The sequence below is a fragment of the Hyperolius riggenbachi genome, chromosome 4 (assembly GCF_040937935.1).
Source record: "Hyperolius riggenbachi isolate aHypRig1 chromosome 4, aHypRig1.pri, whole genome shotgun sequence".
NCBI lineage: Eukaryota > Metazoa > Chordata > Amphibia > Anura > Hyperoliidae > Hyperolius > Hyperolius riggenbachi.
Genome location: NC_090649.1, coordinates 154,945,421 through 154,970,585, shown reverse-complemented (window position 1 = coordinate 154,970,585; position 25,165 = coordinate 154,945,421). Strand labels below are relative to the sequence as shown.

General features: G+C 45.2%; 1 protein-coding gene across 1 annotated transcript in view; it reads right to left on the bottom strand.

Annotated features, from left to right (window-relative positions):
• Positions 1-25,165, bottom strand: part of EIF2A (eukaryotic translation initiation factor 2A) — an 85,512-nt gene that overhangs the window by 29,492 nt on the left and 30,855 nt on the right. The window contains exons 5-8 of the mRNA XM_068280804.1: positions 22,377-22,476; positions 21,009-21,091; positions 15,943-16,016; positions 10,109-10,253 (exon numbers count right to left, since the gene is read on the bottom strand). Of these exons, the coding sequence (XP_068136905.1) occupies positions 10,109-10,253; positions 15,943-16,016; positions 21,009-21,091; positions 22,377-22,476 (402 nt within the window). The remainder of the gene's footprint in view (positions 1-10,108; positions 10,254-15,942; positions 16,017-21,008; positions 21,092-22,376; positions 22,477-25,165) is intronic.

Genomic DNA, 25,165 nt, shown 5'->3' with positions numbered 1-25,165 from the left:
GGGGTAATATGAGAGAATCTATCACACCACCTAATCTAGGCGGCCACAACTTGAAGTATAGCACTACTCAATTGAGGAGACTCCAGGGTACCCTAACTGAATATTGCATATTTTGTCAAACCCAGGATTCATCGCGTGCTTAAATGTACTTTAATTTAGTTACCTGCAAAATCATTACAACAACAGTGGCTCACAAACATTAAAACATCCTAAAACCAATGACTGGCACTAGTGCTGCTTCTTACTTAACTCCCACTGTCACTGTGATATTTATCTGCCACATCGATCACCCAGCCGCAGCCTATGCAAATCGATGGGTTACACAATCACATCGGACAATTGTGGGCCCTCCACCCGGCACACACCATGAGGCCTCCACATGCAAATTATATAGTGCACTTATTCCTGGGGACAGCTAGCTGAACAGTTCAATCTTCTTTCACCATACTTTAGCTTTCAAAGTCCTTAAAGCAATAGATGTAATATCAATGCACATTTGGATGGCCTCTTCCGGGGGGACAGATGCAATACAGTCCAATGTACTCCTACACATGTCGTCTAAGGCAGATCATTCAATCTATTTCGCTTGCCCGGACTCTGGCATTACTCATGGTGCCTCTTATTCACTACAGCAGCTCATCTCCCGCTCTTCCGCCCGTTAGGGCTGCACTAATAAACTTGCATTCAAAATGTGTTTTACTCACAACCTTCACGCAGTACTGCGCTTTTCCGAGGGAGCTCAGCTCAGGGCTCCTGTGGTTCTGGATGCCCGATGCCACCTCCGCATCACCTCTCCGCGTCTCCTGCACTGGCTGCTTGTAAATTTCCTGTAGAGGTTCCTGGCGTGGCCCGGCGTCCCGGGATCTCGTGAGCGCTCACATGTGTCAGTCAGGCCCCGCCTGCTGACGCGTTTCGCCCCGCCCACGGGGCTTTCTCAAAGCGAAATGGGGATCCCCATTTCGCTTTGAGAAAGCCCCGTGGGCGGGGCGAAACGCGTCAGCAGGCGGGGCCTGACTGACACATGTGAGCGCTCACGAGATCCCGGGACGCCGGGCCACGCCAGGAACCTCTACAGGAAATTTACAAGCAGCCAGTGCAGGAGACGCGGAGAGGTGATGCGGAGGTGGCATCGGGCATCCAGAACCACAGGAGCCCTGAGCTGAGCTCCCTCGGAAAAGCGCAGTACTGCGTGAAGGTTGTGAGTAAAACACATTTTGAATGCAAGTTTATTAGTGCAGCCCTAACGGGCGGAAGAGCGGGAGATGAGCTGCTGTAGTGAATAAGAGGCACCATGAGTAATGCCAGAGTCCGGGCAAGCGAAATAGATTGAATGATCTGCCTTAGACGACATGTGTAGGAGTACATTGGACTGTATTGCATCTGTCCCCCCGGAAGAGGCCATCCAAATGTGCATTGATATTACATCTATTGCTTTAAGGACTTTGAAAGCTAAAGTATGGTGAAAGAAGATTGAACTGTTCAGCTAGCTGTCCCCAGGAATAAGTGCACTATATAATTTGCATGTGGAGGCCTCATGGTGTGTGCCGGGTGGAGGGCCCACAATTGTCCGATGTGATTGTGTAACCCATCGATTTGCATAGGCTGCGGCTGGGTGATCGATGTGGCAGATAAATATCACAGTGACAGTGGGAGTTAAGTAAGAAGCAGCACTAGTGCCAGTCATTGGTAATATGAGAGAATGCAGGGCAGGTGCTTCTGAGCGCAACTCTGCTTACAGCATAGGAGGAGGCGAGCTGATGACAGCCGGGTGCTCATCAAAATTAGCCGGGTGGAGCAACCGGCTAAATGAGCCTGCGGAGAACACTGAAGTGGAAGGTCTTTTACAGAATTTTTTAAAATTAAAAACTTTGCCCCCAAAACTAAATCTTTTCAACCCCTGATCCTTCCTCTCCCTAGTCAATTAGTCCTTGGGGTCTTTCTGCTCCCCACTTCCACTACTTTTTGGTACTTTTGCCCCTCCCTACCTATACTTATTTCTCTATTTCTATCTATATTCTTCTATTCTTTTCACCATTCTCTAAAAAAACTAAAATCTATCTATCCGTCTATCTCCTTTGTGTAGTATGGCAGAGAGGCTGTATTCTGCGGAGGAGGCAGCTACCATCCTCCAGCGGAGCAGCAGTGGGGATGATTCAGGTAGCGAATGGCTCCCTGCCACCGAGTCCGAATAAGAATCTGAAAGTTCAGAGTCTGCAGGGCCTCCATTTCGCTGCTTGAGGAGGGATCCTGAGTCCGCTGATAAGGGACAGCCAGAGACCATAGTAGGGGGCTTGGCAGGCAACACCGCTGCAGCTAGCAGCAGTGGTCAGAGGGGAGCCAGGCACAGACAGGTTGTGCGGCAATGAGTACCTCACAGGCAGGAGGTACCTAATCATATTCTAAATGGCACCTGGTCACCCCCTAATCTTGTTGCGCCCACCATCCGACCTTTCACAGCTGCTAATGGCGTGTCAGGTGCCTACTGACAATCTAGCACCTGTTAAATGTTTCCAGATGTTCATAACAGAGGAATTGTTGCTACACTTATTTAAGCAGACAAATTTGTATTTGCAGCAATTTTTGGCGCAAAACCCCACAAACTACATAGTGACAAAATGGAAGCCCACCAACACGCCCGAAATTAAAACTCATCTTGGCCTAACACTGAGAATGGGCATAAGTCAAAAGCCACAATTATAGATGTACTGGTCAAAAGACATCTTTCATATTGCACCCCTCTATCCAGCTAAAATGGGTTGGCAGCTGTATGAATTATTACTGTCAAAATTCATACATTTTTCGGGCCGCTTCCTATGCGGACCGTCTGCCCGGCCATTCCCCGCTCTACCCCCTTAGCCTGAGGCAGATCCCACGTGGGTGTCCCTCCATTGAACGTGGCCATCTCGGCCTACTCAGATGTGCCCCGCTATTCCCATATCCCCTCTACACTGGCTGTTCGCTGCGCCAGGTCTATATCGGCCCGCCAATGGCAGGGACACTTCAAATCAGGCAACTCTGAACTGACTCTCTGGATCTTTGCCATTGTACTTGAACAGCAGCTACCCCGCCGAGTCAAAATGCCCACTCCGTAGACACCCTTGGACAGGGCCCCGCTCCCGTATATGCCCAGTATCCCGCTCCCGCTTATTGCCAGAAGCCTGTTCGTTTCAATTTCCCCGCCTCGCCCACAGGATGACCGTGATAACACCCAAAGTCGATTGTGATGTATTTTAACTCATGTGTGCTACACACGGCAGGCCCTTGTGTTCCCCAACTGATATGACTTCAGACATGGGCTGTGCTGGATATGTGATGCTGGGGGGCCGTGTGTTTTTGTTGGGGTTGGGGGGGGGGCTGGGGTCCTCCCTCCGCTCTTTCCACTGGACGCGTTGGTATTTGCTCTCGCGTGCGGTGGGGCCGGGGGGGGGGCTCGGCCGTCCACCCCGCGGAGTTTGTTGTAATACTATGCATGGAGGGGGGGGTGTGGGGGGTGCGGGCGGGGGGCATGGATGGGGCACTGGGTGGGGTCTGCGGGGACGCCCGCCACAGTCTCCAATAATCTCCTGACCTCTTCTACTCTCACTAAGAAAGTGGATATATCCTAGGGCATGATCCACCTGGATGGGACTTGGTGCGGTGGCTCTGTGTCGCTGGGGGCCTCACCGGGGGCCTCTCCCCTCACCTGCTCTAACAATCATAACTTATTTATACCCAGGTTCCCTCTGGGTGTAAATTTTTGCGCCCTGGGGGGGCCGCTGGCTTGGGGGGCGTGGCACACGGCACCTAGCCCCGGGGGGAGGGCGAGGGGGACGGGACTTGATCGGGTTAATGGGTTATTATGCCAGTACTGAATATCAACGCTACAAATACCCTAACTAATAATGAAAACCTGAACTAAAGAAAAATGATATTGGATGCTTGGGTGGAGAAATGTGGGCTGCCCCGGTTTGGTTTGATCCTGGGGGGGGGGGGGGGGGGGGGTGGTGGCTGGGGAGGCGGCTCTGCACGTCATTGCCGTTGAGTAGCTAAACATCACTCTTCTTGTTACCAAGTGAACTCGATCAGGTTCTTTTTGACTGTTACAGTTTTATTCGCTACTATTGCTTATGTTAACATGCATGCGGGTGCTCCGGGGGCTCTGAAATACTCGCCCCTCTTAGGTGTGGGTTTCATTACCCCGCGGCTAGCGCCATTTTCAGTGGAAACCCAGAGTTTCCCACTTGAAGTGTTTATGCACTCTGTTCTTGACGCCACCATGTGGCGCACAGGTAAATCTTGTACTGTCTGTACATTACCTCTGATTTTGACGTGGTTCCTTACACGTCTGACTCTATGTCTAATCTTTCTGTATTCCTGTCTATCTCTCATTCCTTATTTGTCTCTCTTTCCTGCTCTTTTCTCTACGGTGTGTCGGGGGGTCCATCCTACGCTGGCTCGCATTCCAGCAGTCACTTAGATTGCTTACCCTTAACGCCAGGGGACTAAATGTACCAGAAAAGAGGGCCTCTATTCTAAATATGTGCCACAAAGATAGAGCCAATTTTATCCTTTTGCAAGAAACTCATTTCAAAGGCCCCAAGCCTCCCAAGTTATTTAATAAGTATTATAAACAGGCTTATTATAGCTCCCCCCAGGAATCCAAAACAAAAGGAACAGCCATACTGGTATCCAGAGATACCCCCTTCTCCCTACAGGCAGAATATAGTGACCCACTGGGACGCTTCAATATAATTAAAGGCCTGGTCTATAATCAGAAAATCACAGTTGGCTCTTTTTACGCCCCTAATACACAGCAGGTCACATTTTTCCAAGCCTTTCTATCTAAACTTAACACGTTTGCTGAGGGTAGTATTATTATTGGCGGGGATCTCAACATAGCTTTAGACCCCATATTGGATTCCTCCTCTCAAAAACCCCCGACCTCTCGAAAGCTCCTCCGCAAGTGCAAGTCCCTTCTTCACGATATGCAACTGTTAGATGTTTGGAGACTACACAACCCCTCCCAGAAAGACTATACATTTTTCTCTTTTCCACATTCCTCCTACTCTAGAATCGACTATATTTTTATTTCCCATAATCTGCTCTCCATCGCGACCTCCTCCACAATTGGTAACATATCTTTATCAGATCATGCCCCGGTGTCGGTGGACCTGGCTCTGGGGGAATGTGGAAGGGGCAATGCCTCGTGGCGTCTTAATAGCTCTCTGCTCCAAGATAAAACGTTCTACCAAAAATTTAAAAGAGATATGGAGGAATTTTTTCAGATTAATGATAGAGACGACGTGTCCCCACTCATACTATGGGAAACCCACAAATGCTTTGCTCGTGGCCTGTTAATTAGGGAGGGAGCCAGGAGAAAACGGCAGAGGGAGAAAGAAATACAAGACACCCTTGCCGCTATAAAAAAGCTAGAGATACAACATAAACAGTCATGCGCCCCTGAGATCTTATCTGACCTCACTAAACATAGGGACTCCCTCAAACGTCTATTGTTTCATAAAGCTAAATACGCGGCAGAAAGATGCCGTCGTACCTTTTACGAATTTGGAAACAAATGTAGCTCAATTCTAGCTAGATCCCTCAAGGCCCAACAGACTTCCAATTATATAGCGGGAATTAAAAACAATCTAAAATTTTACACAAATATGAAGAAATCTCTGGAGCTTTCCGAGAATATTACTCTAATCTATACAATCTCTCCCCACACATAGATAAACCCTCCCCTGCAGTAATTAAAGACAAAATGATGGACTACATACGTCAGTCGGGTATGCCATCTTTATCTGAAACCCAGTCTAAAGAACTAGAGGAGCCTTTTACTGAAGATGAACTACATATTGCAATGTCTCAGATACCATCAGGCAAGGCCCCCGGCCCAGACGGCTACACACCTGAATATTATAAAAAATTTCAACCCCTCCTGATGCCATTCATGCTAAAAGCATTTAATGCTATCACTGAACTCCCTGCAGATCAGGGTTGGTTTCCAGCCCAGATGTTGGAATCACACATCTCCGTCATACCAAAGCCAGGCAAAGACCCCTCCCAATGTCAAAGCTATAGACCAATATCGCTGCTAAATGTGGACCTCAAGCATTATGCGAAAATGTTAGCCAACCGCCTCGCCCCGCTTTTAAACGGAATAGTCCACCCCGATCAGGTGGGATATTTACCGGGGAGGGAGGCGAGGGATAACACCATCCGTACCATAGATATCCTTCACTGGGTAAGGTCCCGATCCACCCCAACACTGCTACTATCCACGGACGCTGAGAAAGCGTTTGATAGGGTGGATTGGGACTTAATTGAATCTACGCTGGGTCATCTGGGTCTCGGGACTAAAATGCTGGCCCTCTACTCTTGCCCTCTACTCTTGCCCATATGCTAGAGTGAAAGCAAATGGGGTGCTGTCAGAGACGTTCACTATCTATAACGGAACTAGACAGGGTTGCCCGCTATCCCCTATGATTTTCGCCCTTTCATTGGAGCCATTCCTCTGCATGATCCGCAATAATCCTGATATTAAAGGTGTCTCTTTCCCATCCTCAACACATAAAGTAGCTGCTTACGCAGATGACCTCCTATTTTATCTCACTAACCCACATATCTCCCTACCAAATCTATTAGCGGAGTTCAAACGATACGGATTACTATCTAACATGTCCATTAATTACAATAAAAGTGAAGCTCTGGGGGTCTTAATACCCAAAGATCTGAAGTCGACACTGCAGTCCAATTTCCCTTTTAAATGGCCCACCAAAGCATTGAAATACCTAGGCGTTCAGATTACCCCAAACCCAGGAGATCTGTTCTCAGCCAACTTTATCCCCTCCCACGAACGCATTAAACAAGACCTTCCCCCCTGGCCTCCCTTCCGCTAGTTACCCCCTCTGGCGCACTCGCCCCAATCTACGAGCGCAGAACTTTTTTACAGAGGGAGAATGGACCTCCTTACAACAGCTTAAACAAGACCTTAGCTCCCCAAATCTGGATCACTGGTCCTGGCTCCAATTCAGACACTACATTCTATCTCAGGGCCCCAAAGCTAAATACTCTAGACCTTTGACGGTCTTTGAGCAAACTTGTCAAGGGGAAGGCCAAATGCGAGGCATGGTAACATTTATGTATTCACTTTTAAATAATCCTGAAGCACCCACTTCGCCTCTCAGGGAGAAATGGGAGCAGGACCTGGGCATGGTTTACTCTGACAAACAATGGGGAAAAATCCTAACTTTCTCTCACAAATCTTCCATCTCCTCTAAATCTCAAGAGTCTGGGTATAAAATTTTCACAAGGTGGTACCTCACTCCGTCTAGATTACACCTCATGTTCCCAGGGACTTCACCTCTCTGTTGGAGATGTGAACAAGAAACAGGGACTATGCTCCACATATTCTGGTCCTGCAGTAGGATCACAGGGTACTGGTCTGGCATAAGGGACTTGATGCATGCAATGACAGACTTTCATCCACCTGACTCACCAGCTTTCTTTTTGTTGCACCATAACACCTGGTCTATCCGTAAATATAAAAAAACCCTTACAAGACACTTAATCAACGCAGCTAGAGCTTTGATAGCCAGAAAATGGAAATCTTCTGACCCACCCACAGTGTTGGAGTGGTTGAAAGAAATAGATCAGATAAGCTATATGGAAGACCTTACCGCCACCCTTCATGGAAAACATGAACAACTCTGGAAAACTTGGTTTGGCTGGTTTGAATTCAAGGAGTCTGATCGTTACCGGTCCCTTATGAACGACCGGAATTAGCCTTGACATACTTGGAGGCTGGGTGGAGCAGCTTGGGAACGGGATGGAGCGGGCTGGGAGCCCACCTCTGGCCTTGCAACACAATCTTGTTGCCTTGACTCCCTATCCCCTTGGCGTTCTGGGGATGAGGGCTCGCACTTGGGGTGGTCCCCTGACACATCTTACTCTTCTTCTATATCTTCTCTTCTAATGTTTCTAATATCTACCTTCCTTTCCTCCCTTTATCTTTACTTTCTTCTTACTCAAGATACATAGGCCACAGGCTACCTATGTAAACCAAGGGATTATTTGGATCACCCTATACAATACTAGCAACTTTAGTTATTTTGAGTAAAGGCATTAGGTGTGGGATATGCTACCCCTCCCATGTGTTTCTAATATAGCGCGGCAGCTCCTGGTGTATGTTCCCACTGGGCCCAGGGCTGACGTTCGTGGAATATATCTGGAAGGGGCGCACCCCTACCTGCGCCTATCTGTTTACCTATTACATATATAAGTTAAATCAAACAGCTTGGCTGTACTTTCATTAGCCGCGCTGGCTTGCGGCCCAAATATGCAAAGTCTTCATGTTTTACTACAGTCAGGTCCTCTATAGTGCATGAGCTGGTGGTAATTCATAATCCTTTATCTATAATGTGACAGCTGTTATGTTCTTAGCTCCCATGTGATATTTTGTACATTGGTATTGTCATACACCTGTATTGGCTATACATGTTTATTTGTCTGTTTTGAAAATTAAATAAAAATCTTTAAAAAAAAAATTCATACATTTTAATGACAACACCCAAAGTATTCCAATAATCGACCCTGCCCACGACAGACTTTTCAAGCTGAGGCCCCTGTTGACCCACCTCACAGAGAGAGAGAGAGAGAGAGAGAGAGAGAAAGAGAGAGTCCAAAATTTCAAATGTTATGTTGAACAAACAGCATCTAAGTACTAACCCCCCATGTACTACAAGGGATACTAAAGGATACCACGTCTATGCCTAATCTGAAGCCCCAGCAGCTGGCAATGGGATGATTATGGTGACATGGGAACCTTTGGTAGAAAACGGTCTGGTGCCCATTACCTCTTTGTCCTTTGCAGGATGCTCTACCGAAGACCCGGGGCTTCTTGAGACTCCACACACGTCGCTAATCACTTATTGTATAGTAACAGCATCCCACAGCCAAAATGGAGGCCATGGGAGGCAACAATGCATTAGGAAAGCTCGGCCAACAAATACTAGACCTACAAATCACCAGTCAAGAAGAGATACTCCTAACTCAAGGAGCAAGTAAAGTCACTGACTTATCCTGCAGACCCAGTATGCTCCAGTACCTCTGTAACCAGCCCTTAACCAAAGCAAAGATTCCTTTACACAATCAGTCCTCTGGGGGTGGTACAAAGTTCAGTGTTTTTTGCATAACTTACAGTTCTGCTTTTCTCTTCAGCCCCGAATGCTTACAAACCAATGAGTAAAGATTGGGACAATGATCTCCGTTTCATTGTATATCTGTGAAAACTGAGCGTGTAATGGCATAGTCCCAGATTTACCTTTAGTAACAATTACATTCCCAGGAGGGTAACTAGGACTAATCTACACCCGTACTGTAGAGCCACAAAACAATTCCCCTGCTCCTGTCTAGTACAATCCCCTAGGTTTTCCTCCTCTAGTACCTTACATCCAGTGGCAGAGCAAAAGGGGATGTAGAGGCTGTGACAGCACTGGGGCCTACTAGGGGCCCTCCTTCATCCATCTTATTAGCTTTGCATTGGTGCTATGCTGGTAATGAACACCTCTATATGTACACTGAAGAGTGGTAATCCTTAACCAACTTTTTTCTTACACTTATTGCACCTGACACTGCAGAAGTCCTTGGTAAGTTTTGAGGCTCTATAGCAAGAGTTCTTGGGGCCCCATGTAGAACTCGCATTGGGGCCAAAAACTCCTTAGTTACGCCACTGCTTATCTCTCTGTACTTTAGTTTTGCTAGGCTGTGCAAAGACTCGTCAAGCGCTGCACTACGATTGACTCTGGCATTCCTCCTGGAAGTCCATGCATTGGAATTTGTTGCTGAAGTTGTTCTGGTCCAAAGGTCTGGACCTAAAGAAATTATGCACCAAACCGCCTTCTCTATGAAGATCACCGGTAGAGAGGAACTAGAACTTACAATACAGTTGTTTATCTCATCTGTCTATTTTTCACCTTGGGTGTCATTTAAAAAGTAAAATTATTTATTAACACATAATTAAGAAGTAAAAAATATTCGATTTAAAAATTAAACAAACATTCATTAAACAAGCTTTTCTTCTCCAGGCATGGCATATAAGGTGTAAAATTGTAACTATGGAGATCACCTTTTGAATTCCACAGCATGGTCACTCGGTCTGATTTGAAGAAACTCTTGTTTGCGAGTGCAGAGTTAGGGCCAGTGAAGTTAGGATACTGGTAAAGCCTCACATAAGATGGTGCCCCTTTGCTTCCAGGAACATATACTGCAACCTAGACAGGTGAAAAATACAAGCCTTGACTTCTTGCATGAAGCTTTAAAGCATATAAACAGCTACATAAAAAGTGCTATAGAAGAACATTAAGGCTAGGTTTCCATATGTGCGGCGGCATGCGTCTTGCGAGACGCGATGCCGGCACAGCTGTTGCTTCTCGCAGCCGAATCCCTCTAGCCGTGCTATGCACGGCTATGGGATTCGGACAGCTACGCACAAAATTATGCTGCAGGGCCTCAGATTTTTCCTCGGCCACGAATTCGGATGGCTCTCATAGACTTCTATAGGCTGCTGAAATCCATCCGAATTCGTGGGCAGGGAATCGGCCTGGATTCGCAGCAGTGGAAACCCGGCCTAAGTGAAATTACATTACTGCTGAAAAAAAGGCAATCCTTTTGTGCTGCTCTATATTTTGCAGGGATGAATGACAAGCTTCACTTCAGCTTACTTCTGTCTAAAGAAGCAAAACAGGCGCACGTAAAATACATATCACAAGGGCCCTGATTAACTAAACATTAGTAAGATTGCCATGTGCAGGCAGCACATGGCATTTTTACCAGTCCTAACAGCGGAGAAGGGGACACTGCCTGTTAACCTAGTACGTGCTACGTGTGTTACACGCACACTGCTATGGTAACACGAAGTATGCCGTGCATTGCTATAGTAACACAAGGTATGTGGTTCCTTATCCCAGTAACGGTGGTGCCTGAGCATTTCAATCTTACCGCTGTTTGATGAATCAGGGTCCGAGTTCCTAACAATATGGGAGTTTCCAAGTCACTTGATTAGTCCAGGTGTGGACAAGTAACAAGTGAACATGTTGAGAGAGGATGGATGAGAGTGGCCAGACATGTTTGAGCTGACAGAAAGGCTACAATAACTCACATGACTCATTTTACTACTGTGATAACAAAAAAGATTCTCAGAATGGAAGCACCATACAAGAATTCCCTTCTGTAAGCCAAGAACAGAAAAGTGAGGCTGCAGTAGGTATAGCATCACAGAAATGTGACAGCAGAAGCAAAAAAAAAAAAAAAACTTGATGTGATGATTACTGGTTCTGCTCAGGCACACAGATGGTAAGTTCAGAAGCAGGACTCCATAGACCCAGCCTAACTTGTATCAACAATCCAGGCTGGTGGTAATATGTGAAGTGGTAGAACAGGCTATTCAACATCTGACATGTTTTTATTATTGTTGGTTATACTTACAATTGGTTATCAGAAGACAAAAAAAAAAAAAAAAAAAAGAATCTTGGTCAGGTTCTCACTGTGGTCTATGCCGAACGCTGTACAACTTGTTAAAGAGACTCTGTATTGAAAAAAAGTTCCCCTGGGGGGTACTCACCTCGGTAGGGGGAAGCCTCTGTATCCTATTGAGGCTTCCCCCAACCTCCTGTGGCCTACATTGGTCTCGCTGCAGCCCACTGAATGCACAACTGACAATTTGTCAGGCTGTGCAATATTAACCTTTCCCTGTTCCAGCTGTTGCGGCTCTCCGCTCGGAAATAGCCGATCTCAGTCGGGTCCGCTCTACTGCGCAGGCACAGGAGAAATGCGCCTGCGCAGTAGAGCAGACCTGACTGGGATCGGCTATTTCTACCTATTTCCGAGCCGAGTGCCGCTACTGCGCCTGCGCTGGAAGCGGGAAGGTGAATATTTACATCCCCGCCTTTCGGGGAGCTCGATCGCTGCCGCCGTGGGGCCGAGGAGGACAGGGTAAGCCTCGATAGGATCCAGAGGCTTCCCCTCCCGAGGTGAGTACCCCCCAGGGGCGTTTTTTTCCATACAGATCCTCTTTAAGTAAAAGATGGTCACTGAGATGGGACTAAGGAGAAATGTCTCCAGTAAAGACAGAGAGCAAAAACAAGACACAGAACATTTATACTGCGCTTTTCTCCTGGCGGACTCAAAGTGCCATAACTGCAAGCACTAGCACGCACTCTCTAGGCATAGCAGTGTTAGGGAGTCTTGCCCAAGGTCTCCTACTGAATAGGTGCTGGCTTACTGAACAGGAAGTGCCGAGATTTGAGCTCAGGTCTCCTGTGTCAGAGGCAGAGCCCTTATCTATATACAATAATACAATACAATAACATTTGTAAAGCGCTTTTCTCCCAAAGGACTCAAAGCGCATAGTTGTGTCTCAGCTTAATACAGGGTTGCAGGCTGGGTTGTGTTACAGAGGAGATAGTCAGATGTTCATGAATGCCAGACTGAAGAGAGGTAGGTTTTCAGTTTAGACTTAAATGCTTCCAGGGATGGAGCTGTCCTGATTGGGTGTGGCAGGGAGTTCCAAAGTGTAGGGGCAGCATGACAAAAGGCTCTGTCTCCAAAGGTTTTGAGGTGGACTCTGGGGGTGACCACGGTGTTGCGTCCTTTTGATCTAAGATTGTGGGGGGTGTGATGCAGTTGCAATGAGTCCTTCAGGTATCCAGGGCCCAGATTGTGCAAGGATTTGAATGTCAGTAAGCCAATCTTAAACAGAATTCTCCATTTTATCGGTAGCCAGTGGAGTGAGCTCAGGGTTGGTGTAATGTGGCAATGGCGGGGTTGGTTCGTTAACAGCCTTGCGGCGGCATTCTGTACTAATTGCAGGCGGCGTAAGTCTGTCTTATGCAGGCCTGTGTAGAGGGCGTTGCAGTAGTCTAACCTTGATGTGACGAAGGCATGGACTAAGGTTGGAAGATCCTCTGAAGGAATTAGGTGTTTAAACTTTGCAATATTCCTTAGATGAAAGAAGGAATGTTTCACCACAGCTGAGATTTGATTCCTGAAGCTTAATTTCCTATCAATCAGTACTCCCAGGCTGCGCACACAGTCTGAGTTTTTCAGGTCTGAGTTCCCTATCCTTAGCGGTGTTGGTTGAGACTGGGGCTGCTTTGCTGTTGAGCCCTGGCCCTCGATAACAAGAACCTCAGTTTTGTCAGCATTAAGTTTTAGCCAATTAATATTCATCCACTCCTGAAGCTCAGCTAAGCATGAGTTTATTAAAAACCACCCTTCTTGTAAGGAACCGTTGACTATTTTGTGGAATGCCGGTGTAAATAGATCAGGGCATTTCAACATGAACTTAGTGGGGCCAGGGTCCAGATCGCAGGTAGTCTGGCGAAGGTTTGAGAGGATGTCCAAGATGTCTTTTTCAGTGATTACTTTAAAATCAGACCATGGTGGTAGGCTATTTTTGCACCTGTTTCATGGCTCTGCATGGGTTTCTGGGGCTGTGAATTGAATGGCAGATCGTATGGAGGAGACTTTGTCTGAGAAGAAGTGGGCAAATTTTGCGCACAGTTCCTGTGAAGGTCTGATGCTGGATTTCCTGCAAGATGGATTGCCGAGACTGCCAACGTGCGGAATAGTTGGGCAGGTCTGTTGGCTGCATTTGCAATTTCGTGAGACAGGAATAAGGACTTCTTTTTGCTAATTGCCGTTTGATATTTTTCAGGTGAGCAGTTAGGGAAAGTTTGTCATCAGGGGACAGGTGTTTGCGCCACCTTCGTTCCAGTCTGCGTCCCTGTTTCTTTAGTTCCTTTATAGAGTTGTCAAACCAGCGAGCGTGATGTAATGGTGCGGAACGTTTTAGCTTTAATGGAGCTATGGCGTCAAAAGCGGCTGAGACATCGTGGTTATATTTAAGGACAATGGATTCAAGGCCTAAGTTGTGATCTGTCAGTCCTCCTAGATTGAGGCTGTTCTGCAGGTGTTGGGGTGTCAAACCTTTCAAGGAACGATATTTTATAAGTTCTTTCACTTGGTGTTTTGTAGCCGGTGCTGTAAAGGAGAAGTGGACAGTGTGGTGGTCTGACCAAACTACTGGATCAATTTCCACATTGGATATTAGGAGTTCTGAATGGAAAATGAGGTCCAAAGTGTGTCCTTTTTTGTGGGTAGGGAGGTTGATGGCTTGAGAGAAGCCCAGTTCATTCATGGAGAGAAGTAGCTCAGTTCCAAATTGGGAAGAGTGTGTCTCGACCCATGCGTTAAAGTCTCCCAGAATTATCCACCTAGGGTGTTTGTGTTATGCAAGATACAAGTTCTGCTATTTCCTTGAGAAAAGCTGAGCCACCATTAGGGGGTCGGTAGACAAGCAGTATGTTTATTTTTTTCTCAGCTGAAAGTTCGGCTGCCAGACATTCAAAAGAGTGGGTGGGGTCTACAGCAAGGGGTTTAATATTCAAACTGGATTTGAAGCACAAAGCTAATCCTCCTCCCTTGCGGTTTTCCCGTTCACAGTGTAATACTGAGTAATTGTCTGGTACCGCAGCCGCAAGAGTGGGTCCTGAGTTCTGATCCTACCATGTATCTGTAATTAAAGCTAGATTTGAAGCCTCTATTAGATCATGAATAACTGCTGTTTTGTTGTTTATGGACCTGGCATTGCAGAGTACTGCTTTAATGTTGTTTGCCTTAACTTTGAGGCCTGTGTTCCTAGCTCCTGGCTGGGGGTTGTAATCAGGAGTGTGGCAGCTGTCTCTGTTATCTGGGTCCTTTACTGATACAGCTGATTTATAGATATGTGAGGATTGCTTTGGCTTTGAGTTATGGGTGCCTGCACGTCTTCCCCTCTTACCCCGCCTTGTTTTCTTGAGAATCCCAAAGTATTTTAGAGGGGTAATCAAAGCAGAATCTAAAGAGTTTCTTGGGAACAGAGGTTGCAATAAAGATAAGCATCACAGCTGAGTATTTTAATGGTGACATTTGGACAGCTGATAGACATCCTGCTGAGATCAAAGGGAAGGGGTCTTTTGCAAGCTGTAAGAAGGATCAGGAGCTGAGGGTTGAAGAAAGTTGAAGAATTTCAAAGTTTGAGGTCAGCTTCTAGCAGGCTAGGCATTTTCAGTCCAAGTCCAATTTTAATCCAGTTTAAATATCAGCCATCCAAAGTGATCCATAATTTCTGATGAGCTGTAGTTGTTGCCAGAGAGGTGATGAATAGGATTCCTCTGTATTTTGGGTCGTTTGAATGAATAGGATTCCTCTGTACAAGAGACAGCTCAGGGCTCCTGCTGAGAAAGGCCCTATTTAGAGTCAAGGTGTGAACTTTCTCAGCTGTGGCTGGTGTCCTGCAGAGCTCAAAGGGCCTGTATAGACTGAATTGTCCTTACACAGAGATGTATGGATGGACAGCATGGATTTGAAAACACAGTCCTTTGTTTAGGAATTTGAAGATATAATATATAATATATGTAGAAAAATATAGTCTATTGAGCATAGATGCTGTAGATAATCGATTAAAGTTACTCACAGGATGGGAGAGGTCAGGCACAAAGAGGCAGAAAGTCTTTAAGGTCTCAGGTCAATTCCAAGGAAGGTGTGCAGTGTTCAGCCGTGTGTGATACCAAGGAAGATCCAATCCAGCTTAAATCTTTGCCATCCCAAGTAATCCAGGTGTTCTGAAAGGTTATAGGTGTTGCTGGAGAAGTGCTACATTAGAATCCACTAAAATTTCGGTCCAGTCTTTCCATTAAGAGGTTTAAAGTAGCAGAAATGAGATGTAATGTCTGGAGCAGCCTTAGAGAGCAGCAGCACCAGTCTGGGCGCGCTCAGATTATCTAGTACACTATCCAGTCATAACAAGCTGACAGATATCCTACCTGTAACATTTTATCCAAAACTAAAACCAATACCTGGTAGTCAGTATTCATCAATAGGAATTATCACCAATTAGTTGTATAACAGGCAAAACTGTACCTTGCAAGGGTGTTCTCCAGGTGACAATTCAAAATCGCTCACTTTTTGTAAGTGCAGTTTGTTGGCAATTGTATCTGGCAAGGTAAAACAATCACTGTTAACACTTTCATATAATTGTAAAATACTAATTACTGTATACTATATTGGCATAACATGGATAGTCATAAGAAGGTTCTTTTAAAGTTGCATCCACCTAAGAATACAGTGCATACCCCGATTAACACCTTTCCCAGACTACTAAAGTACCTTTCACACCAGACCTTGATCAATTGTCAAAAAGGAAATTACTGGGTAGCTTAATTAATCCAGAAGAGCAGAGAATTGAATGGCAAAACTGAGCCCATGCAGCACTGCAGTCTGTCCCACTCATCAGAGTCTGGTAAAATACCAGCAAAGTATCCTCCTAAAAGCTAGTAATGAGAATAATACACCTCTTAGGCTGGATTTATACTGAACCAGTAGCTGTCAGCTATAATGCAATGGAGAACTGATAAGAACTGCTCATCTGAACTCTGCTGCTCGTCTCATTCATCTCTCTTCTCTGTCTTCCTCTGTGGTTCCTCTCTGTCAAGTTCTTCACTGGCTACCAATTAACCAGAGGATCCAGTTCAAAGTCTTAACCCTAACCTACAAAGTCCTCTACAATCTCTTTCCCCTGTACATCTCCTCACTAGTTTCCAGATACCAACCCAACCGCAATCTCAGATCTGCACATGAGCTTCTTTTATCCTCTTCTACAATTGCTTCCTCACATTCACGTGTACAAGACTTCTCATGTGCCTCACCCCTACTCTGGAATGCCCTTCCACAGCACATCCGCCACTCTCCCACCTTTGAAATCTTTAAACGCTCCCTCAAAACTCACCTTTTCCGACAAGCATATGTTCTATCTTAGCTTATGCACCCTTCAACCTCGCCTCTAGTTTTGCCCCTTACTGCTATACATTTTATTTATCATGTTACATCTGCTATTGTAATCACCAGTTCTGTATTTTGTACTAATGTCCATATTTGATGTATATCATTGTATGTATCATTATGTATCCCTTGTTTGTTTTCCTACTTTGAACAGCACCATGGAATACTTTAGCGCTTTCTAAATTATTATTATTATTAATAATAATAATAATAAGAAGAAGGAGGAGGAAACTGCCATGTTTTCCCTATGGGTCAGTTTACATACTGTATGTTACAACACATAGATGTAAACTGACCCATGGGGAAACATGGAAAATTCCTCATCACCGGTTGTCCATTGCATTATAGCTGACCAAATGAAAAGGAAGGTAGAATCCGGGCACCATGAGCTGCAGTTACCACACTTTATTACATCCCCAAACACAGACAGATACAGGTGTATAGGGCTGGTCTGACAGCCGTTTCACAAGCAGGCTTGCTTGCTTCCTCAGAGACCGTCTCTGAGGAAGCAAGCAAGCCTGCTTGTGAAACGGCTGTCAGACCAGCCCTATACACCTGTATCTGTCTGTGTTTGGGGATGTAATAAAGTGTGGTAACTGCAGCTCATGGTGCCCGGATTCTACCTTCCCTTTCATTTGACCTGATGTACTTGGCCTTGTCTGGAGGCACATTGATCTATCCACCAACCCCCACTCCGTTTGCCGTCAGCTACTAGTGCCGATTCCTTTGCTCTCCAAGTCTGCATTATAGCTGACAGCAGCTGATTTAGTATAATCCAGCCCTACTCCATCCGCTCTTCCACTCTGGCAATCATTCCTCCACCACTTTCTATTCCAGGTTTCTGTGGCCCCATCCTCAGGATAAGATTATGAATCCTACTACCCTTTACAGTATACAGTGAGTATTGGTTAAAAAAAAAAAAAAAAAAAAAAATTATCCGTGGCCATAGAAATAGCAAGCACTGCTCTCCATGCGACCAAACTAAAATCAAACAGCCTGTCACAGTACAATCCCTTTATAGTAAACATCAAGGGACGGGACAAAGTAGTTTACTATATCAGAAGTTTATAATATCAGAAATAGTCATACTCCAGCACATAAAGTATACCATAATATTGTATCTTAAAGGAAAACTGTAACGAGGTATATAGAGGCCGCCATATTTATTTCCGTTTAAACAATACCAGTTGCCAGGCAGTCCTGCTGGTCTATTTGAATGCTGTAGTGTCTCAATAGCACCAGAAACAAGCATGCAGCTAATCTTGTCAGATCTGACAATGTCAGAAACACCTGATCTGCTTCATGCTTGTTCAGGGTCTATGGCTAAAAGTTTTAGAGGCAGAGGATCAGCAGGATGCCAGGCAACTGATATTGCTTAAAATGAAATAAATATGGAAGCCTCCATAGCCCTCTTGCTAAAGTTGTCTTTTAAAGGGATACTGTAGTGGGGGGGTGGAGGGGGGTCGGGGGAAAATGAGTTGAACTTACCCGGGGCTTCTATCGGTCCCCCGCAGACATCCTGTGCCCACGCAGCCACTCACCGATGCTCTGGCCCCGCCTCCAGTTCACTTCTGGAATTTCAGACTTTAAAGTCTGAAAACCACTGCGACTGCGTTGCCGTGTCCTCGCTTGCCCTGATGTCACCAGGAGCGCACGGTGCAGGCACAGACCATACTGGGCCTGCGCAGTACGCTCCTGGTGACATCAGCGGTAGCAAGGACACTGCAACGCAGGCGCAGTGGTTTTCAGACTTTGAAATTCCAGAAGTGAGCCGGAGGCGGGGCCGGAGTATCGGTCAGTGGCTGCGTGGGCACAGGATGTCTGCGGGGGACCATTAGAAGCCCTGGGTAAGTTCAACTCATTTTCCCCCGACCCCCCTACAGTATCCCTTTAATTCAGTCAATAATTGGGAGTCATTTTTTCCTTTTCAATGCTTCAGCAAGCGAGCATAGACAGTGCCTAAGCTAGATCAAAATGCACAGTGCTCCATATGCAGGGATTTGCATGTAATAATGATGCAACATCATGACAGTAAGCATAGGTCTCACCAGTTAATACAGGTAAAGTACTTATAGTGTGCTTGTCTGTCCACATTTCTGTGCAGCATGGCTGATACTGTAGCATCACAGCCATGCACAAGCAGGTCAACGATGACAGGCAATTCCCTCAGTAATCAGGCAGCAGCTTATACAGGAAGCATGGGTGTCACCGACTTGCTTTTGAGGTAATCCACATAGGCCCAGAGAAGTGTGCAAATATCAAGGAAGCTACAAGTGTCTGCCAGCCCACCCATCGACTACGGCTCATTGGTCTCTTTAAGCATGCGCCTGCCCACTACAGCTAGACACAGAATATCAAAGGGCCACAAAACAGGTTTACTATAACAGAAGTTCTATTATATCCGGGTTTACTATACCAGGTGTTACTCCCATATACTTATAATTGTGCTTGACTAGGACATTTAGTTTACTATACGCAAAGTTTTACTATATGCAAGTTTACTATAACGAGATTATACTGTATTACTAGAAATTGTTTAGCTAGTATTCTGAAATGATGATGCTTAACTGCTGTATGAGATGAACAAACGTATAGGAAACTGCCACTTGAAAAGATCACAAACCATGATTTTGGACAACAAATGTTTGAACTGGAATTAATGTCTAAAGGTTCGTATACACGTCCGATAAAGATCGTTCGTTACGAACGATTCGTGACGTTTACACGATATTCAAATTAGACTGAAAAGATCGTTCGTAATGAACGATTGTGTACACACGTGAACGATATAAGTATAAAGTACTGAACGACGAACGATTAAAAAATGCGTGCGCAAACGGAAGTGACGTTATGACAGGCAATAAGAACATGCGTTATCGGACGATCTTTGTACACACTGCAACGATTGAACGATTATCTTTCGAAAAAATCCGCCGGGTTGGATCGGTCCGATTGAACGATAACGATCGTTATCGTTCACAAAAACGATCGTTCACACTTTTTGAACGCACGATTATCGTTCCGATTGTCGTTATCGTTCGTTTTTGAACGATCGTTATCGTACGTGTGTACTCAGCTTAAGTTTCCTTCTTCTCCAAAGACTTGCCACACTATTATAACTACTAAGGGAAAAGATCAGTTTAAAGTGTTTGAAATGGTTTATAAGCAGTACTGTGATATGGGGGAATTGTGTATTTTACACAGATGACATTACTTTTGGATGAAGGCAGATGAGAAACTATTATGGAACATTAGTTGGGCAATGCTATGCTATGTAATTTCACATTAAGCATGCATGCAGCTTTAGCATGAGCAGGGTGGAATGTGCCTAGCAGCTTTGTAAACACCATCCCCTTTTGCCCCTTTCGGCCTATCATGTCAGAAGAGCTCCAGGTTCTGTAACATTATAAATAACACAATACATATAAGTAATGTGTAGTGAAGAGCAAAAACAAGTCTCGGGCCCCCTGCACACTGCAAATCAGATTTTTCCTGGATGCTAACAAAAAGAAAAATGCAGGAAAAAAAACGCAGCACGTAGTATTGATTAAAAATCGTAAATCGCATGTTAAAATCGATTAAAAAACAAAAATCTGAATCGAAATTACATGTAGTGTGCAAGAGGCCTTACAAAGAACAAATGTCCACAAACACTTTAAGAAATTGATGCTATGAAAGTGAACAGCTGAGGATCATGTACTTTGCAGTTGATTAACTGCTGGAGGCTTCGATTGACCACATTGAATTCCTTTCCTGAGTCTGACAAGATCTGCTTGCTGGGAGTTTTTTTTTCCTCATCACTATATTGAGGCTCTCCATGTGATGAACATCTAATTTCTGAGCTCTGATATTGTGTCAGGGCATCATACTTGCCACAACAAGCACTAGAACAGCCCCAGGTTTATGGTTTAAACCACCATCCTAACCAAAAGCCTCCAGCTATTGGAGTATATTCTCACAGAGAACTCTAGGCCACTACAAGTTATGCAGATGTACTATTATTTGCAGCTGACCAGAAGTATAGACATCAGATGCCTTTCAGTTCTCATGCAATTTAAATTACTACTCATAGTGCAATATAAACTTAGAATGCTCAACAGATATTAAGCCACAGGTAAATAGGTTTTTACATTCTATCATTTATGTACCAAAATTGTTGTCCTCAAAAAAATGCACTTCATTGTTTACACTCCTGGCACATATCTTCTCATCGTCGGACCAGCAAGGAGACCTGGAAAAGACCATAATAGCTAATCAGTTATACTGGACAGAATCGGACAATAGCAGGTGCAGGCCGAACACTGTAAAGGCGGTATATATATGCATCTGCACTACAGAAAATCCTGCACATCTCCTGCATCAGCAATAGCCTAGCATAGCTGTGAGAAATGGAATTCACTGCCTCCTGCTCTACAGTGTTTTCCAGAATCTGCACAGGGGGAGAAAGGGTAAGTGCTCAGACCAAGCAACACAGTCTGCTTGTGCTAGAAAAGCAATAGCACAGCATGTGCCTTTAAATATTCTGAGAAGCCTTTCCTTAGGGGCGTAACAATAGACCCCACAAAGGATGCAGCAGCAGGGGGGCCCAGAAGCCGTAGGGGGAGAAGTTTCTTTTCTCTGTCCTGAGAGACTGACAACTAAGGGCATGGAGAGGAAAAAAAAAAAACTTTCTGTACTCAGCACAACTGTTCTAATGACTGCAGCTGCTCAGCCACTGATATGGAATCACACAAAGTTTTGCAAACAAAAATTTCTAGACAGTCCCTATTCACTGTTAAGCAGGGTCTTGTGTACAGTGCTGCTCTACTCCCAGCCTTTCTACCCCTACTGTAGTGATGCTTGAGCAGTCTGGGCATGGAGAGAAAAAGCTTTCTGCTCTCTGCACAATTGTTCTAATGACTGCATCTGCTCAGCCACTGATAAGGAACCATACAAAGTTTTGTAGACATTTGTAGACCGTACTTGTGTACAACATCCAGACCCCAGCCTCTCCACCCCCTCCCCAAGTGCTGTGTACTGTAGTGATGCTGGAGGAGTCTGCAGAGCCAGTTCTGCTCCATCAGATATGGACAGAGTGAGTAATAAGAAGCTGAGGCTGGGAGCAAACTCGTCTGTCAGTTTTCTGTATGCGTTTTCTGCACACCATGTGTGTCTGTATGTGTGAAAACATGCCCGTTTTATTACAGAAGATATTGTAATTGATAGAGAAAATGCCTGCAGTGCTTCAATGCTGTCTGTTTTCATCTGCATGGGGAAAACACATTGAAGTGTGCACTAGCCTAACTGAATAACATTGGGATTCGAATTGGGGACCCAGCGTTGTAAGGCAAGAGTGCTAACCACAACGCCACCGTGCTGCCTGTGGCATAGTGGTTAGTAAGACTTGCCATTATATGAGCTTACTGGCAATGTGCATGCTACCTACATAACTCCTTCTATAATTCATGCATTTCGTGTAGCACTTGAATGGCTATAAACAGTAATGGAGAATTGGTGCTTCTAAACCAAATACTTACCAGTTCTGTTGCTTTTTCTGGATGAATGATTTCACACACTTTCCATTTTTCAAGTCGTACAGTTGGAGATTGGGAATACCTGCTGTCCCATCCTTCCCAGCTGCCATGAACACAAAAAACAAACAAACAAAAAAAGGTGTATTTTAGAAAGCATGCAGTATATAAACACTTCAGCAAAAACAGCCTTCTTATTCACTTTATTTTCCTGTGGCAAATTAAAGGTGGTCATGCAGAAGCAGTCACGTTTCATTGGTTTTATGTACATTTAATAATTTTGCTTTAATCTGCCTAAATTCTCCTGCTGCCCTGGAATTGATTGCATTTAATGGAATCTGAGCGACAGTTTGGGGTTTAGTGCTGTACAGACATGTCACTGTGCTACAAGCTGAGCAATGTGTTCTGTTGCTATAGAGGCTGAACAGGGATAATGGTACGGTGCACGACAGAGCAGCTCCCAGTGGGCAGGGTAAGGAGGGGAACCTCATTCAGCGACCCATCAGGGAGACGGAACAAACTGGGCACCTCTGCAGAGTTTAGTGTATCATTTATACAAGGCTCATATATACATACAGTGGTTTGCAAAAGTATTCCACAGTATTGAAGTTTTCCACATTTTGTCATATTACTGCCTTAAACATAAATCAATTTTATTGGAATTCCACGTGAAAGACCAACACAAAGTGGTGTACACGTGAGAAGTGGAACGAAAATCATACATGATTCCAAACATTTTGTACAAATCAATAACTGCAAAGTGGGGTGTGCGTAATTATTCAGCCCCCTTTGGTCTGAGTGCAGTCAGTTGCCCAAAGACATTGCCTGATGAGTGCTAATGACTAAATAGAGTGCACCTGTGTGTAATCTAATGTCAGTACAAATACAGCTGCTCTGTGACAGCCTCAGAGGTTGTCTAAGAGAGTATTGGGTGCAATAACACCATGAAGTCCAAAGAACACACAAGACAGGTCAGGGATAAAGTTATTAAGAAATTTAAAGCAGACTTAGGCTACAAAAAGATTTCCAAAGCCTTTAACATCCCACAGAGCACTGTGCAAGCGATCATTCAGAAGTGGAAGGAGTATGGCACAACTGTAAACCTACCAAGACAAGGCCGTCCACCTAAACTCACAGGCCGAACAAGGAGAGCGCTGATCAGAAATGCAGTCAAGAGGCCCATGGTGACTCTGGACGAGCTGCAGAGATCTACAGCTCAGGTGGGGGAATCTGTCCATAGGACAACTATTAGTCATGCGCTGCACAAAGTTGGCCTTTATGGAAGAGTGGCAAGAAGAAAGCCATTGTGAACAGAAAAGCATAAGAAGTCCCATTTGCAGTTTGCCACAAGCCATGTGGGGGACACAGCAAACATGTGAGAGAAGGTGCTCTGGTCAAATGAGACCAAAATGGAACTTTTTGGCCAAATGCAAAACGCTATGTGTGGCAGAAAACTAACACTGCACATCAATCTGAACACACCATCCCCACTGTCAAATATGGTGGTGGCAGCATCATGCTCTGGGGGTGCTTCTCTTCAGCAGGGACAGGGAAGCTGGTCAGAGTTGATGGGAAGATGGATGGAGCTAAATACAGGGCAATCTTGGAAGAAAACCTCTTGGAGTCTGCAAAAGACTTGAGACTGGGTGGAGGTTCACCTTCCAGCAGGACAACGACCCTAAACATAAAGCCAGGGCAACAATGGAATGGTTTAAAACAAAACATATCCATGTGTTAGAATGGCCCAGTCAATGTCCAGATCTAAATCCAATCGAGAATCTGTGGCAAGATCTGAAAACTGCTGTTCACAAACGCTGTCCATCTAATCTTAGACTGAGCTGGAGCTGTTTTGCAAAGAAGAATGGGCAAGGTTTTCAGTCTCTAGATGTGCAAAGCTGGTAGAGACATACCCTAAAAGACTGGCAGCTCTAATTGCAGCAAAAGGTGGTTCTACAAAGTATTGACTCAGGGGGCTGAATAATTACGCACACCCCACTTTGCAGTTTTTTTTGTTTGGAATCATGTATGATTTTCGTTCCACTTCTCACATGTACACCACTTTGTATTGGTCTTTCAAGTGGAATTCCAATAAAATGGATTCATGTTTGTGGCAGTAATATGACAAAATGTGGAAAACTTCAAGGGGCCGAATACTTTTGCAAACCATACCATACGTACATACATACATACAAGGACTGTCGCCTGCAGCAATGGGGACTCAGGCAATAGTTTGGGGCTGAGATCTGTACCGGTCAGTAGCTTGCAGGCTAGCTACACACACTGCTATGGAGGAGGGCTGATGGTGTTGCTCATAATGGAGCAGCATAGAACTGGCAGAGGAGATCTACCAGTCTAGATTTCATACTGATGCATTAAGTGAGATTAGTAGCAGCTGTACACACACAAGATTCTCAGCAGATGTGTCCTGACTGGCAATATTGGTTGAGAACCATCTAGTGTGTGTACAAGGTTTTACTTTCAATTCAGTCTGTTTACCGATTTCAGATCTGTCTTCTGATGACATGTAAAATGTGAAGCTAGGTACACACGCTAGACTGTCGTTAGAAAACATATACTTATTAACCATTTGTGTCGCGCAGACGTGAGCCTCATGTCCACAGCGGCAGCTGCTACAGCTGCAGGGACGCGCTAGTCACGTTCCTGCAGTTTGGGGTGCTTGACGGGCGATCGTGTGGGCAAATGCCCGTGATCGCGATGTTGCTAGTAGCAGGGGGGTATTGGCTGCAGGGGACAAAAGTCCCCTGAGCCAATCCTTAGATGTCCGCCGAGAATAA